General features: G+C 40.4%; 1 protein-coding gene and 1 long non-coding RNA gene across 2 annotated transcripts; one reads left to right on the forward strand and one right to left on the reverse strand.

The window, feature by feature from the left end:
* Positions 1-6,997: 6,997 nt before the first annotated feature.
* LOC147536608 (uncharacterized) lies at positions 6,998-8,493 on the forward strand. The gene is made up of 2 exons (XR_015225327.1): positions 6,998-7,082; positions 8,285-8,493. It is a non-coding gene; the product is annotated as an uncharacterized LOC147536608 (long non-coding RNA).
* Positions 8,494-8,684: 191 nt separating this feature from the next.
* Positions 8,685-9,890, reverse strand: LOC147536609 (uncharacterized). Its single transcript, XM_086642684.1, has 3 exons — positions 9,792-9,890; positions 9,492-9,697; positions 8,685-9,086 (listed from the first exon to the last, which is right to left on the reverse strand). The coding sequence occupies exons 1-3, from the start codon at positions 9,888-9,890 to the stop codon at positions 8,792-8,794; spliced, it is 600 nt and encodes a 199-aa protein (XP_086498810.1). The 3' UTR covers positions 8,685-8,791.
* Between the last annotated feature and the right edge of the window lie 8,286 nt (positions 9,891-18,176).

The raw sequence follows: 18,176 nt of genomic DNA on the forward strand, positions 1-18,176 counted from the left end.
CATTGGTTTAAATCCTTTAATAAACTGTAACAGCCTTGACTAGAAAAGAAAAAAAAAAAAATTTAGGAGTGCCTATAACAGGACATCACTCACATGCCCATGTGCTGCCCAGGTTTATTTAGGGTCACTTTCCCTAAAGCAAAAACGGGATTCCCTATAGCATAGCACCTAAAAAAAAAGATAACCCAAACAGCAACCTATCCTTTTCCCTATTTCCTTCTTTGTCAACCCGTGAGATTGTGAGAAGCTCTAAAGTGAGGGTTTTGTTTAGTGGGAAATTGAAGGTGTAGTGAGAGAAAGTGAAGACTAAGAGGGAAACAACAAAGGGGTTTTGCTAGGGATTTGGTTTCTTCTTCTTTGTGCTCCATTATCAAGTAGGTTTCTTCTTCCCTAGGGTTTATATAGCCCTCTTTAATTTTTAACCTAGTTTTGGATAGTAGTACCATAATAGCTTTGAACCATTGTTGTTTACTAGGTTATCATCAACTTAGAACTAATTAGTGATACCATAGATATATATTATGATTAGGAACTAATTACAACAACAACATAGTAACCCTAGATCATTATAGTTATATTAATAGAGTATACATATACCCGGACAGCAACCTAGGTTATTTAGGTTATATAAATATGGTGTATATATACACCCGGACAGCAGCCTAGATATTAAGAATTATTCGTGTTTATGTTATTGTTATTGATAATTGATTGTATGAGATTATTTGTGTGGTATTGGAGCATGAGTGCTACCAATAGTTGTGTGTGATATATTGCTTTAGGTTGTTAACCTAGAAAGCATAGGCTAGTCGGAACCAAGACTGGTTGGCTCGACATGTGAGTCGATTGCAAACACTAGTTATTTATGTGATATTAGATAACTTGGTGGACCATGATCTTGAGTTCCGTTAATGGAATGAACTAAGACTGGTTGGCTCGACATGTGGATCGATTGCAAACACGGGTTTGTCAATGTGATATTGGACTACCCAGTGGACCAGGGGTTTGAGTTCAAATATGGATTGACGATTGTAATCCATAAGTAATCGGTGGTTAGCTCGCTTCCTGCTCATATGTGCTCGTGTTGCACGGATCCCCTTTTTGGGGAGGTATCCATAGTTTATGAAGAGGTCTAAGTCGATGCAAACACAAGATCATTCTTGTGGACCACATACTTCTAGTTTGAGAAGTAATTACCAACTAGAGGTTGGCTCGCCTCCTGCTCATATGTGAAGTGCTCGTGTTGCACTGTGCTCGTGTTGCACGGATCCCCTTTTTGGGTGGTATCCTTTGTCTATTGAGAGGTTTAAGACGATGCAAACATGAATGGTAAGTGACGCTATCTCGTGGACCTCAAAATTGGTTATGCCCCTCCAAAAGGGAAGTTGTATTGTATGAATCTCTTCAACCGTGTAACAGGTTGACTTCAATTGTGTTAGCACGAAAGGTGTAACATAATGGACTGTTATTATTGTTCTGTTGTTCGATACTTGGTTTTGTGTTGAATTGGTCTATTTAGACCTTAGGTAATTAGAAATCTACTAGCTGGGTTCTGACCCAGCCTACTATTTTTCAGGTGATAGAGATCGGGGAGCGCCACCAGCTCGATCCCAGTTCGTCAGCCCAGAGCTTCTTTCTTAGTTTTCGCTTTCGAGATTAGGTAGTTATTTGGAGTTTCACTTTCTAGATAGTTATTTGTTTCATTCGTTATTGTCCGACCTATGTGTCGATGATTCAGAACCATTATTTGAGTTAAGACAGTTTAATGGATTTCTTTTAGATGATTTATTGATTCTTATGAGCTTCACATTTGATATTATTTGTCTCTTTTGATGGATATATCGACTATGTTTACTGTTCTGCGGAGAAATGCTTTGAGTTTAGGTTTTCATGGCGGCCGACGTGGAAATCTAGATTTGGGGCGTTACAAAGTGGTATCAGAGCTCTAGGTTCATAAATCCTAGGATCAGTGTGTAGGGTTCAACCCCTCTAAGCGCATAGTACGTAGTAAATTTTTGTACGGAGCTCTTGACTGTCTAAGTTCTGACTTGGTTTCTCTTTTGGATTTGAATAGAGTTATGGTTAGCGAAGGGGCTACTGGTCGTGGCAGAGGTCGTCGCAGTGCTCGCACTCGAGGGGGTGGTAGAGGTCGAGGTCGAGGTGTCCTACCTGAGGAAAGGGGTTCTACAGCACCAGAGGGTACACATGGACAGTCAGGGGGTCATGAGACTACAAAGCCTAATCTGAACGGAGGAGAGACAGTGACAATTGATGCAGCCGCATTGCAAAATTTGATTAACATCGCAGCAGAGGCTCAAACAAGGGAACAAGCTCGGACGCAGAATCCGACACTAGAGACGGGAGGTCCTGCTGTGAATCTGAGGCCACCGACTGAGATGACCTGGTTGAAGTACTACCATGAGTTTATGAAAATGAAACCGCCAACATTTGATGGGACTGGAGGACCGGTAGAGGCATATGAATGGTGTAAGGAGATAGAGAGGATGTTCGTGGCGTTTGATTGCTCTGAGGAATATAAGCAGCGGATGGCAGTGTTCCAGTTGAAGAAGAATGCAGCTACTTGGTGGGACACTCAGTCTAGGCTAGTGGATCCGTTGAGGTTCACCTGGGAAGAATTTAAGAAGGTCTTTATGGAAAACTTTATTCCCTTCTCGGCACAACAAACACTTAAGAGGGAATTTCAGGAGTTGAAGCAAGGGGAGAATCAATCAGTTTTGGAGTATGAGAATGAGTTTCACAGACTCTCCCTCTTCGCTACTCAACTAATTCCCACAGAGGAGGAAAAGATTGAGAGGTTTGTCAATGGGTTGCGTGACAACATTGCTAGGTACATTGCAGGGCAACCTAGTTTCGACACCTATCAGAAGGTGGTTTCTTGTGCTAAGGTTCACGATGCTCGGATACAGGAGGCAAAGAAGCAGAGAGGAATCAAAGTGCAAAGCAAGGGTGAACAAAAGGGGAACAATAGCAGTTATGGGAAGGTTGGTTGGAATCAACGCAACAACTATAATGGTCAACGGGATGGTAAGAGGCCTCAGATCGAGGGAGGCAACAGGGATATGACAGTGGTGACTACAGGTAGGCAACCGCCAGTGGCTAATGTTGATGGTGTGGAACAGAGACCATTTAGAGGAGTTTGTTTTAATTGTCAGGAAGTAGGACACAGTTCTTTTGATTGTCCGAGGAGGACTAGAGCTCAGACAGGAAATCAGAGGCGTCATCATGAGCGTAACCCGCAGGGCAGACCACAGGGGCGTGGGCAACAACCACAGTTGAATGCCATCCTTCCTAGAGATGACCGCGCACCTACTGATGTGGTGGAAGGTACATTCCTTATTCATACTAGAATGGGTAAAATTTTATTTGATCCTGGTGCCATGGGCACATTTATCTCTGTTTCTTTTGTTCGTAAGTTACCCATAGAGTTAGATCGATGTGGGAGATCTTTTTCGGTGTCTTCTGCTTGGGGTGGTTTGATTGTGATAGACCACATCTGTAAGGGGTGTATCATTAGATTGGGTGAGCGAGACTTCGCTGCAGACCTTTTTGTGCTTGAGTTGGTGCGGTATGATGTGATTTTAGGCATGGATTGGCTTGCCTCATACCATGCACTTCTGGACTGTTATGCCAAGACAGTCACATTTTCTCTTCCAGGGGAAGAAGTGTTTACAGTGTCAGCGTTGACTTGTCAGATGAGAGAGGTTCACCTGAGTCACGTAGATCTAGAAGAGCATTCGGTAATGAGTGAGGGGCTTGATAGTATTGATGTGGTTAGTGAGTACCACGATGTGTTCAGAGATGTACCAGGGTTGCCACCACGCAGAGAGGTTGACTTCTGCATTCAGTTGGAACCGGGTACTAAACCTATAGCCCGAACTCCTTATCGAATGGCTCCGATAGAACTGCGAGAGCTTAAGGACCAGATTCAGAAATTACTAGATCAGGGGTTCATACGTCAGAGTAGTTCTCCTTGGGGTGCACCCGTTCTTTTTGTTAAAAAGAAAGATGGGTCAATGAGGTTGTGTATTGATTATAGAGAGCTCAATAAGGTTACTGTGAAGAATAAATATCCTTTACCAAGGATTGACGATCTGTTCGATCAACTGAGAGGGACCAAGTGGTTCTCTAAGATTGACTTGAGGTCAGGGTACCATCAGTTACGAGTCCGAGAGGAGGACATTCCTAAGACGGCATTTGTGACACGTTATGGTTCGTATGAGTTTCTTGTTATGTCTTTCGGTTTGACTAACGCTCCTGCAGTGTTTATGGACCTCATGAATCGGGTGTTCAGGGACTTCTTGGATAAATCTGTCATTGTCTTTATTGATGACATTCTTATCTACTCCAAGACTAAGGAGGATCATGAAGATCACTTGAGATTAGTGTTAGAGAGACTGATGGAACATCAGTTATATGCAAAGTTCGAGAAATGTGATTTTTGGCAAGAGGAAGTAAAATTCCTAGGCCATGTTATTTCGAAGGACGGAGTATTGGTTGACCCTTCTAAGGTTGAAGCTGTGCTTAATTGGAAGCAACCTACCTCGGTTACTGAGATTCGCAGTTTTCTGGGATTGGCTGGGTATTATCGACGGTTCATCAAGGGGTTCTCAAGTATTGCAGGACCTTTGACGAATCTTACAAAGAAGGGAGTGACATTCTCGTGGGATACAAAGTGTGATAAGGCTTTCAAAGAACTTAAGACGAAGTTGACTACGACACCGGTGTTGATCATTCCAGAGAGTGGCACCAGATTTGTGATTTATACTGATGCTTCTATTCAGGGTTTAGGTTGTGTATTGATGCAAAAAGATAAAGTGGTTGCTTATGCTTCTAGGCAGTTGAGGCCACATGAGCAAAACTATCCAACTCATGACTTAGAGTTGGCAGCTATAGTGTTTGCTTTGAAGATTTGGAGGCACTATCTGTATGGTGAGAAGTTCGATCTCTTTACCGATCATAAGAGCCTCAAGTATCTCTTCTCACAAAAGGAGTTGAACATGCGTCAGCGCAGGTGGTTGGAGTTGATGAAGGATTATAACTTCACGTTGCAATACCACCCGGGTAAGGCAAATGTGGTAGCGGATGCACTAAGCCGACAACCGAGGGGTATCGTGGCAACATTGATGATGAACCAGTGGAAGATGTTGGAGGATGTAGCAACATACAACATTGACGTGGTTGGGTCAGGAATTGACTCGTTATTTCTGGGTAGTATGGTTGTTAGACCATCTTTGTTGAATCGTATTGTGGATGCCCAAATTGATGATGAGTGGTGCGAGAAACAGGTTTCGTTAATGCAAGAGACTGAGACTGAGTTCAGTACCGGGCAGGACGGCGGATTGAGATTTCGAGGGAGATTATATGTACCGGCAGATCCGGTCTTGAGACGGGATATATTAGATGAAGCACACCGAAGTAAGTACACAGTTCACCCCGGAGGTAACAAGATGTGCAAAGACTTGAAGAGGCAGTACTGGTGGTCAGGGATGAAGAAAGATGTTGCGGAGTATGTGAGGAAGTGTAATGTGTGTCAGATGGTGAAAGTGGAAAATCGACATCCATCCGGACTCTTGGAACCGTTGCCCATTCCGGAGTGGAAATGGGAGAATATATCGATGGACTTCATCACGGGTTTACCGCGATCTAGTAGAGGCTTTGACGCTATTTGGGTGATAGTTGACAGGTTGACGAAGTCGGCTCACTTCCTACCAGTGAAGACGACAGATAGTGGGGATCGACTGACACAGTTTTACATTAAGGAGATTGTCAGGTTACACGGAGTTCCGGTGTCTATTGTTTCAGACAGAGATTCGTCCTTTACTTCACAGTTTTGGAAGAGTTTCCAAACTTCTATGGGGACATCTTTACATTTCAGTACAACTTTTCACCCTCAGACTGATGGGCAGACAGAGCGAGTTAACAGAGTACTTGAAGATATGTTGCGATGCTCAGTACTAGATCTTGGAGGGAGTTGGCAAGATCACTTGCCTTTGGTGGAATTTGCATATAATAATAGCTACCAATCTAGTATTGGCATGGCACCTTTCGAGGCATTATACGGGAGACCTTGTCGGTCACCATTGTGTTGGACAGAGGCAGGTGACGCTAAACTAGAAGGACCAGAGGTGATTCGTGACACTTCTGAGAAAATTGCTTTGATTCGAAGTAGGCTCCAAGCAGCTCAAAGTCGTCAAAAGAGTTATGCCGACAACCGACGAAGGGATTTGGAGTTTACTGTTGGAGATGAAGTTTTGTTGAAGGTGTCACCTATGAAAGGTGTTTTGCGATTTGGTAAGAAAGGAAAGTTGGCTCCCAGGTATATTGGACCTTTCAGAATAGTTGAGAAGGTGGGAAAAGTAGCCTATCGTCTTGACTTGCCTGCAAGCTTCACAGGAGTCCACAATGTCTTTCACATTTCGATGCTTCGAAAACATGTGAGAGATGGAGATCAACATTCAGTGATAGATTACCATGATTTGGAGCTCCAACCAAATGTATCATATGAAGAGGAACCAGTTCGTATCATTGATCGTAGAGAGCATGTCCTTCGCCGAAAGACGATTCCCATGGTCAAGGTTCAGTGGAATCACCACAATGACAAGGAAGTCACTTGGGAACGAGAGGATGATATGCAACTTCGTTATCCCCATCTCTTCCTCTCGTCAGGTATGTTCGATTTCGAGGACGAAATCCTCTTTTAGTGGGGAAGATTGTAACAGCCTTGACTAGAAAAGAAAAAAAAAAAAAATTTAGGAGTGCCTATAACAGGACATCACTCACATGCCCATGTGCTGCCCAGGTTTATTTAGGGTCACTTTCCCTAAAGCAAAAACGGGATTCCCTATAGCATAGCACCTAAAAAAAAAGATAACCCAAACAGCAACCTATCCTTTTCCCTATTTCCTTCTTTGTCAACCCGTGAGATTGTGAGAAGCTCTAAAGTGAGGGTTTTGTTTAGTGGGAAATTGAAGGTGTAGTGAGAGAAAGTGAAGACTAAGAGGGAAACAACAAAGGGGTTTTGCTAGGGATTTGGTTTCTTCTTCTTTGTGCTCCATTATCAAGTAGGTTTCTTCTTCCCTAGGGTTTATATAGCCCTCTTTAATTTTTAACCTAGTTTTGGATAGTAGTACCATAATAGCTTTGAACCATTGTTGTTTACTAGGTTATCATCAACTTAGAACTAATTAGTGATACCATAGATATATATTATGATTAGGAACTAATTACAACAACAACATAGTAACCCTAGATCATTATAGTTATATTAATGGAGTATACATATACCCGGACAGCAACCTAGGTTATTTAGGTTATATAAATATGGTGTATATATACACCCGGACAGCAGCCTAGATATTAAGAATTATTCGTGTTTATGTTATTGTTATTGATAATTGATTGTATGAGATTATTTGTGTGGTATTGGAGCATGAGTGCTACCAATAGTTGTGTGTGATATATTGCTTTAGGTTGTTAACCTAGAAAGCATAGGCTAGTCGGAACCAAGACTGGTTGGCTCGACATGTGAGTCGATTGCAAACACTAGTTATTTATGTGATATTAGATAACTTGGTGGACCATGATCTTGAGTTCCGTTAATGGAATGAACTAAGACTGGTTGGCTCGACATGTGGATCGATTGCAAACACGGGTTTGTCAATGTGATATTGGACTACCCAGTGGACCAGGGGTTTGAGTTCAAATATGGATTGACGATTGTAATCCATAAGTAATCGGTGGTTGGCTCGCTTCCTGCTCATATGTGCTCGTGTTGCACGGATCCCCTTTTTGGGGAGGTATCCATAGTTTATGAAGAGGTCTAAGTCGATGCAAACACAAGATCATTCTTGTGGACCACATACTTCTAGTTTGAGAAGTAATTACCAACTAGAGGTTGGCTCGCCTCCTGCTCATATGTGAAGTGCTCGTATTGCACTGTGCTCGTGTTGCACGGATCCCCTTTTTGGGTGGTATCCTTTGTCTATTGAGAGGTTTAAGACGATGCAAACATGAATGGTAAGTGACGCTATCTCGTGGACCTCAAAATTGGTTATGCCCCTCCAAAAGGGAAGTTGTATTGTATGAATCTCTTCAACCGTGTAACAGGTTGACTTCAATTGTGTTAGCACGAAAGGTGTAACATAATGGACTGTTATTCTTGTTCTGTTGTTCGATACTTGGTTTTGTGTTGAATTGGTCTATTTAGACCTTAGGTAATTAGAAATCTACTAGCTGGGTTCTGACCCAGCCTACTATTTTTCAGGTGATAGAGATCGGGGAGCGCCACCAGCTCGATCCCAGTTCGTCAGCTCAGAGCTTCTTTCTTAGTTTTCGCTTTCGAGATTAGGTAGTTATTTGGAGTTTCACTTTCTAGATAGTTATTTGTTTCATTCGTTATTGTCCGACCTATGTGTCGATGATTCAGAACCATTATTTGAGTTAAGACAGTTTAATGGATTTCTTTTAGATGATTTATTGATTCTTATGAGCTTCACATTTGATATTATTTGTCTCTTTTGATGGATATATCGACTATGTTTACTGTTCTGCGGAGAAATGCTTTGAGTTTAGGTTTTCATGGCGGCCGACGTGGAAATCTAGATTTGGGGCGTTACATAAACAAACCAAAAGCCTTTAATCAACATATTTATCATCTACCCAATCAAACATAACAAAAAACAAACAAAATAAGAACAAAGAATATGAAGAATAAACCCTTATTTAGACGAAAAAAAAAAGAAACACCTCCAAGAACTCCCATTTCGAAAAATTAAACCGGTGGGTAGTTGCCCTGAGGTGGCGCCACCGGCTGACCAACTGCAATATTACTTTCATGATTCTTGATATCTGAAGTTGCTTTTGAGATGAGATAATAGTACCCTATACCAAGGAGAATACTAGCCAAGGATAAAATGGCACCTCCTCCAAATATCCAAGGTTTTGTGTAAGAGCAGAAGGTGACTGAACGTTTGAGATCTACTTCGTGTACATCGTTAGCTATTGATCCTGCTATTAAAAAGTAAGATCCTAAGCCGAAGGCTAACCTGTTTTCATAAACAACAAGAATTATAAATGTTTAATTTATACGAACACAAACAAACAGACAAACAAACAGATATATAAACCTAGTTATGGTAATATTAGAGTTTTTTGGCTTTAATTTTTTTGGAAATTCGGTTTTTGGAGCTCTCACTGATTGAGACACTCGAATTGGACCTAATCCGTGCTGGGCTTGAATAACAGGGACTCAGACATGTCCCACAGGGAGTGCCAAGAGTGAAGGTGGGTTTAAGCAAAAAAAGACGGGGCGCCTTTAGAGACACCCAAAAATTAACTTAGATATTCAAGAATATTTTAACAAAAATTATCTATTTAATCATAATCTCCCTCATACACTCATAGAGCATCAGAAAACTTGTGGGAATAATGATAGATAAACACAATGTTTAAAAAGGGGTGTGATAGATTACCAAGAAAAGACAGATAAAAGCCTTGGAACAGCCAAACTAGGGTTTGAATTAGGATTTGAATTTCTTTTGCAACAAATACACCCAGCAAAAGCAGTAGTAGTTGCTTGACCAATTAAAAGAGCCACAAATGCAGTTGATGCAAGACCTGATGCTGGACTATTAGGGTATATACATACATTATCAGAAGTCACCAATATATCACCAGGCTGCATGTAAGAGGTAATCAAGAATCAAATAATCCCACATTCCAAATTTAAAAATTTGTTGAAAGATAAGAGATAGAGAAAGAAGAAGAAAGACCTGAGTCCTTGTAGCTTCAGCAGCAAAACCCAAAACAGCAGCTAGTATACCTAAGAAACCTGATGAGACACATACAACCAAAACCCTACTTTCTGCCATCTTAATGTGTATATGTATGGAGCAGGGGGGCAGGGGGGGGGGGGGGGGGGGGGGCAGGGTTTAGAAGAACAAAGAAGAAAGCTTAAGAATGGATTATATGTTGAAACAAATTAACTATTTATAACATTTTTTGGAGGTGATAAATGTCACAAGGAGGATTATTTAATAATGTCCCACTATCTTGTATTTTATGAAATGGAAGACTTTACTGTTTCAAGGTGACAAAGTCTATTTGGTCTTACATTCCCACACTTTGTTTTAAGGTTGAAAGAACATCTTCGTCGATAACAAAAACCAACTACAAACGAATCTCATTTGAGAAAAAGGAAAATGACCTTTTACACTATATAGATATGTAACAATCAAATCATGTGATTTTAAAATATAATGCGTTGTTGTATCTCTGTTTAGTAGTTCTAGAATCTAGACTCACCACTTTACCATGGAAATTTAAGAATTTTTATTTACGCACTAGAAAATGTTATTTAGCTCGAGAAAAAGTGATCAGAATAACCCGAACAAAACATATTAGACACCTAATTGGTTTAAAAGACACACATGTTTTACGTCACTCGAAAAGAAAGAAAAACACGTGTTAGGCTACAAAATACCTACATATGAGGGGGCGTGTGAGAATAACCCCACCTTGAGAACACTCTAACAGCCAAGAATATAAGATGTCTAGGTAGATTTTGACACTTCTTCTAAACCAAGAGCAAAAAGAATTTGGACATGCGGCCTATGTGGCAGAACTGATTTCTCATAATCACACTTAGTTAAGAAAGCTATAAGCTACATTTAATAAAACATATATACTCAAGAAGTGGCATATAAATCAAAACATTCTATTGGATAAATTTAAGTTGTTAGATTAAGTTGTAAACATGTCATACTAAACTTTAAATTAAACTATGTACATGATGAAAATTCTTTTTTTGAGATACATATATAGTTTTGATAGAATAATGTAATGCAAGTGTAACAAAAATATTGCTTGTGGAGATAAAATACGTTTGGACTAATAGGTGTTAGTTACTGGCACGTTTTGGAATATTCAAATTTCAAACAAAAAGATGAGGATTGATGAAAAATTGACTCTGATTTCCCTTAAAAGGTCGGATTATGGCACCCTAAAGGTCCATATTTGGTTAGGATTGAAAAGGTCAGAAGTTTTTGGGTGGGAATTTGTTTTCTAATGTAGATACAATATTTTTACTAAGTAGATATATATCACTTACAAAAAAAAGCGAAATAGTTATTTTGGGCAAATATTAGACACGATAAGCAAATAAACCAGCAGTATTTTGAAATAACTATATTATTCATGTTTATTATATGTAATTGTGGCTTGAATGTGCAATAATATCTCTAATTATTGTTAACCTCAGTACTCTTAGACAATAAGGTTTTTCTTCTCTCAAGAAATTCTAGGGTTTCCCTATTCTTCATCTTCTTTTTTATCTTCGTCTTCATCTTCATCACCTTAAAGTTCTTCTCATCTTCGCCAACCAAAGACAAATTTGGATTTACCTTATGCTCATTGTCTTCATACTAAACAAAAATAAACCTCATCATCTTCATCTTCGTCGTTCCATCAATTATCTCATCAAGAGTTGAATTGGATAATAAACATAGACCAAAATCAATAGTTCTTTAAACGTAACGAAGAATTATTTTCGCGGCTTGTAGGTGTTGTCTTGCTGGTTGATGCATAAACTGGTTCACATAGTTGACGGCATGAGTGATATTTGGTCGGGTGAGTGTTAAGTATTGAAGAGAGCCATCAAGTCTTCAATATTCTCTTGAATGCATTAACTAGTTGTGTAGATGGAGAATGTAGATCATTTTTTGTGGCAAGTGGGGCCTTCACTGGTTTCCATTCATCCATGTCGGTGCTAGACAAAATTTCTTTGGCATATTTCTGTTGAGATAAGAAAATACCTTTATTAAATTTAGTTACTTCAACACCTAAAAAATAATTTAATTCACCAAGATCTTTCGTTGAGAATTCTGAATTTAATTTATGAATTAAATTATTAATCAGAGGGTAGAAGAACCTGTTAAGATAAGATCATCAACATAAACTAGTAAGATAATCGTGTCAGATTTAAACTGAAAAACAAACAATGAAGGATCTGCGGGACTACAAAAAAATTCTAAATTTAGAAGATAAGAGCTAAAACGATCAAACCATGCTCGCAGTGCCTGTTTAAGGCCATAAAGAGCTTTGTTGAGACGACACACATAATTAGATTTAGATTGATCCACAAATCCTGGAGGTCGTTCCATGTATACAGTTTCTTCAAGATGCCCATGGAGGAATGCATTTTCTACATCCAACTGACGAAGGGGCTAACCACAAACAAGAGTGACATTAAGGAAAACTCAGACGGTAGGTGTTTTGATGACTGGATTATAGGTTTAAGCAAAATCTACTCCGTCTATTTGGCTATACCCCTTGGCCATAAGGCGAGCTTTGTGCCCATTCAATTGTACCATCTGTTTGGTTTTGAATACCTATTTCAAACCTACAATATTTTGGTGAGGTGGTCGAGAGACTAAAATCCATGTTTCATTTGCATGAAATGTTGCAAGTTCTTCATGCATTGCATTGACCCACTGAGGTTGTTTTATAGCTGTTTTGAGAGCTTTTGGTTCCGGTGGTTCGGCGGGTCCTACAGTAAGTAAAAGGTTTTGAGCTTCAGTTTTCGAATTGAAGTCTTAGGTTGGATAAAGATATTATTTTTCGTAGAGTTATCTAAATTAAATATACTCATCAGAGAACACGCATAATCTTTGAAATATCCAGGTGGTCTTCTTTGACGAGTAAGTAGAGATAATTCTTTCATGGGTAAGTTGATATATATCACTTACAAAAAAAATATAGTTATTTTCGACAGAATATTAAACACCATAAGCAAATAGGCCAGTAGTTTTTTGAAATAACTAACCTGTTCATGTTTATTGTATGTAATTGTAACTTGAATGTGCAATAATATCTCTAATTATTATTAAGTTCAGTACTCTTACACAATAAAGCTATTATTTCTCTCAAGAAATTCTAGGGGTTCTCTGTTCTTCATCTTCTTCTTTATCTTCATCGCCTTAATGTTCTTCTCCTCTTCTCTGACCAAAGACAAATTTGAATTTACTTTCTGTTCATTGTCTTCATACTAAAGAGAAAGAAACCCCATGACCTTCATCTTGGTCCTCTCATTAATTCTCTCAACCTCGATTGACGAAGTAACTCTTAAATGTAACAATACAGAGAAGCTCCGATCATGTTATTGTGTTAGTAGAATCGACTGCAGGTGATCTTGTAGCAGTTGGTGTATGTGAAGGAGATGTTTTCGAGCATTTTTTGGATTGTAATGCTTAGCTAGAACCAACTATGTTTGGTGGCTCAATTGAATCCCGCGGCTAACGACGAACAATCTTACAACGGGTTACACATATAGAGTTTCAACTGGATCATAAGATATGATTAGAGGATGTTAGAGTATAAAGATCGAGATGAATCGAGATCCGTAGATATCCGTATCAACTGTCCAAGATATACGAAGATATTATTTATACTTACTCTAGATAGAGTCCTAGGAAAATAAGGTACCCGAATCACTCTATAAATAGATAGTCTCGGCTATATCTCTCTCCCTCACGATATCACTCGTGGGTTGTAATCTCTCCCTCATGGTTTCTCTCACGTGAATGTGAAATTTCACATGGTTTCGAGACGCTATCTTTTTATCACCTTCTCTTTTATTTGTGACAAAATTTTACCACAGTTTTGTGTGACATCTTTTGCTCATATTGTTGCAAAATTTTTCTGGGACAAATCACTACTATCTCTTATCTCCGACTATTTCTAGTTGTGATAAAAAAAAAAAAAATCTGTCACCTATCACTTCTTTTTGTGACACTATGTCTTCATCATCCTCTTCATGGATCCACCGGTTACTCTCTTCCATCATCAACTACATATAGTATCGTTTACTCCTTCGTTTGTTGATTAATTTGAAGCTCACCTCCCTCTCACCAAATTTTATTCAAGCTCGAGAATGAAATAAAGCAAAAGAAGAAAAGAATGAGATTCAAGCTTACGAAAGAAAATATTATGATATCAAGTTTATGTGCGATTACAAGTTCAAGTTGCGGACAAAGAATTCGGCATCATTGGCAATTGTTCGACATTAAACAAATAAAAAAAAAATTAAAATTCAAGTTCAAGTTCAAGTTCAAGTTTGAATAAATTTGTATTCGAGCAACATCCATCTTTTCCAAGTACAGTTTTCAAGTTAAAAACTCCACAAGTTCCGCTTCCAACTTGAGGGGGAGTGTTAGAGTATAAAGATCGAGATGAATCGAGATCCGTAGATATCCGTATCAACTGTCCAAGATATACGAAGATATTATTTATACTTACTCTAGATAGAGTCCTAGGACAATAAGATACCCGAATCACTCTATAAATAGAAGTGACCTCTATGTATTTTATATTGAATTGAGTTACATTGAGTCCTCGAGTCTGTAACCAATCGATCCCACGATTGTGGAGATAATATAATATAGCCATTCATGGCTTTCTCCGTGGATGTAGGTCGTGATCCACCGACCGAACCACGTAAACTATTGTGTTCTTTATTTTAGTTTGTATCTTCTATTTTACCGACTAACATGAACTTTCACAGAGGAAATGGAGCATAGGGAGCGGATTAAATCCGAGCAAGGGATGCTAAGGGGGTCGATTGGAAGCCTAACTCAAGATAGCTTAAGGTCGGGCCACTGGCACGGGCCAAGGCAATGGCCGATCAAGCGCATGCGCCATGCCAAGGCCGGGCCATGCGCCCGACCCATACAAGGGTGGCCACCCGAGAGCCCCTCCCATTGGGACTCTCTTGTCTGGCCTTTACAATCTCAAGGGGGATGTGGATTGCTTTTTAAACCACATCTCAGGAATCCTTTAAAAAGTTTTTCAAATCTTATCTAATTTCTGATTATGTTTTTTTAGGAATCTTAATTCGATTATGATTCTGATTTTACAAGTATTTATAAAATGACTTGATTAAATCAGAAATAGTGTGATTTTTTTCTGATTTATCTCCCTTAACTACACGGGCAGAAGATAGAAAAGAAGCAGAAATCCATGCAAGAAGCTATCTAGTCAATCAGGAAGAGTTCTATTTATTCACGGCTAAAAAAGGATCAAGAGGAGCCTGTATTCGGTTCTAGCTAACCTAAAGAGCGGAAAATTGAACTGATTGTTCGAGTGTCTCAAGTAGATGAGTTACATGTTGGAGCTTTAGATTTTAAAAAAGGCAATCAAATTAGTTTGCGGGAAAAGCTAATTAAGGTAAACTTTTAACTTTACTAGTTCATTATTAGTTCTTGCGTGTGATCCTAGGTGGCCTAGTGTTAGGTATAAGATATTTGAGATTTTGCTTAGAACACTATGTGATGTCATAATCCGATTGTGGTGCTAGAGCCTTTTGCACGAGCTAATTTGGATTTGTTTAGATATATTTTGAAAGAGTTTCAAAAGACACAAAGATTTTGAAAATATTTTTTGAAAGACTCTAGCACCACAACCAGAGCCTCTTGCACGAGCTAATTCTTGCTTGTGATCCTAGGTGGCCTAGTGTTAGGTGCAAGATATTTGAGATTCCGCTTAAAACACTATGTAATGTCATAATTCATTTGTGGTGCTAGAGTCTCTTGCACGAGCTAATTTTGGCTAACTTCATACAAAAACCAAAAAGAATTTGGATTTGTTTAGATATATTTTGAAAGTGTTTCAAAAGACACAAAGATTTTGAAGATATTTTCTGAAATACATTTTCTATGATCACTCACATCTTAAATACATTTTCTATGATCACTCACATGACTGCTTTATTTGTTGGATGGCAAAACTGTAAGGTAATGTAAACCCTTGCTTATTTCATTGATCACAATGTGTATATATAGTTACAATGGAATGGGTTAAATACGGAAATAGCTAAATATACATCGAGATAATTACGGAAGGAAATATAGAGAATATACAATAATGGACCGATAATATTGTGGAATATAATTATCGGCTAACACGCCCCCGCAGTTTGAGCCGTAGAAGACCGAAGGCATAAACTGGATCGAAAACGGTGAAACAAATGCTTCGGCAGGCCTTTGGTGAAGATGTCGGCATATTGATAATCAGCAGGGACGTGGAGGACCTTGACGGATCCAAGACGGACCTTTTCTCGGACAAAATGGATATCCAATTCGATATGTTTTGTGCGCTGGTGTTGAACTGGATTGTCGGAGAGGTAAACAGCCGAGATGTTGTCACAGTAGATGATGGAGGCGTGGCGAACAGGGATATGTAATTCCAGTAGAAGATTACGAACCCAGCTAAGTTCTGCAACGGTGTTTGCCACGGCGCGATATTCGGCTTCGGCGCTGGATCTTGAAATAGTGGATTGTCGCTTAGAAGACCAGGAGATCAAGTTGGATCCAAGATAAACACAGTAACCGGAGGTGGAACGACGAGAGTCAGGGCACCCACCCCAGTCAGCATCAGAGAAGGCAGTCAATTCTGTGGAAGACGACGGGGAAAGTAGTAAACCTTGATCTAAGGTGCCTTTAATGTAGCGAAGGATCCGTTTCAGAAACTGAAAATGTGGTTCTCGAGGAGCGTGCATGAATAGACAAACCTGTTGCACGGCGTAGGCGATGTCGGGTCTGGTAATCGTGAGATACTGTAAAGCCCCGGCCAAACTCCTGTATAAAGAACCATCTGTAAAAGTGGGGCCGCTGTCGGCGCTAAGTTTAGATCCGACTTCGACAGGGGTGCTAGCGGGTTTGCAGTTAGACATGTTTGCTCGAGATAAAATATCAGCTGCATAAGTTGATTGAGATAGGAATAACCCGTTAGCTTGTTTGGTTACAGCAATACCCAAAAAATGATGTAGAGTCCTCAGATCAGTCATTTTGAATTCAGCAGTAAGTGACTTAATGATGTTCTGGAGCAGTTGATCGCTGGAGGCAGTCAAAATAATGTCGTCAACATACAGTAACAGATAAGCCATCTGGTCCCCATGGTGATAGATGAAAAGGGATGTGTCGCAGACACTGCTCCTGAAGCCACACTTAAGTAGATAACCTGCAAAACGCTGATACCAAACTCGTGGAGCTTGCTTTAGACCATATAAAGATTTCTTAAGTTTGCATACAAATTTGGGATTGGTTGTGGAGGTGAACCCAGGGGGTTGAAACATGTATACGGTTTCCTTCAGGTGCCCATGTAGGAACGCGTTTTTAACATCAAGTTGGTGAGTCGACCAACCACGCGAAATAGCAAGACTGAGCACCGTGCGAATGGTGGTGGGTTTGACAACCGGGCTGAATGTGTCATCACAGTCGACACCCACTGTTTGGCTTTTCCCATTTACTACCAAACGGGCCTTATGACGTTCTAGAGATCCATCCGCGTGAAACTTGTGTTTGAAAAGCCACATGCATCGTATAACCGGGACATCAGGTGGTCGAGGGACAAGTTCCCACGTATTGTTGGCCAATAGAGCTTCATATTCGTCGGTCATGGCAAGTTTCCAGTTAGGATCGGATAGGGCGGTTAGATGGGATTTCGGTAGAGGTGACATGGTGGGTGAGGTACGGGTATGGAGGGAGTAGGGAAGTTTGGGTTTGAAGATGCCCGAACGTGAGCGAGTTTGCATTTGGTGGGACGGTCCGGGTTGCGGTGGAGTTGCGGATGGGTTGGGGGAGGGGTCAGGTGGGACAGTGTGGTCGATGGGTGAGGTGGATGAGGAGGTTGAGGGAGTGGGTTGGGCTGGTTGTGGAGCGGAGTTGGGTGGGGTAGGGTTTCGGTCCGGGTTTGGGTGGTCGGATGAGGATCGGGCAGTGGGTTGGATAGAGGTAAAATAGGTTGGGTCAAAGAGAAGGGGATTGGGGTCGAGAAAATCGTGGGAGGGTGGAGGTGTTTGAGGGTTGTTCATCGGGAAACTAATCTCGTCGAAGGTGACATGACGAGAGAAGATGGTTTTGCCCGAGGAGAGTTCAAGACAACGATAACCGCGGAAGTTGGCCGGATAGCCGAGGAAGAGACACGGGGTGGCTCGGTGGGTGAGTTTATTGGGCCGAGTGGCCGAGGTGTTGGGGTAACATAAGCTTCCGAAGACGCGAAGGTGGTCGTAGGAAGGTTCCCGAAGGTACAAGAGGGACAAGGGAGTGCGGTTTTGGTGCAGTTTGGTGGGAAGAATGTTATGAAGGTAGCTGGCTGTATGGAGG

This window comes from Eschscholzia californica, unplaced genomic scaffold (genome assembly GCF_041429995.1).
Source record: "Eschscholzia californica isolate CP2 unplaced genomic scaffold, dmEscCali1.0.p SCAF_5, whole genome shotgun sequence".
NCBI classification, from domain to species: Eukaryota; Viridiplantae; Streptophyta; class Magnoliopsida; order Ranunculales; family Papaveraceae; genus Eschscholzia; species Eschscholzia californica.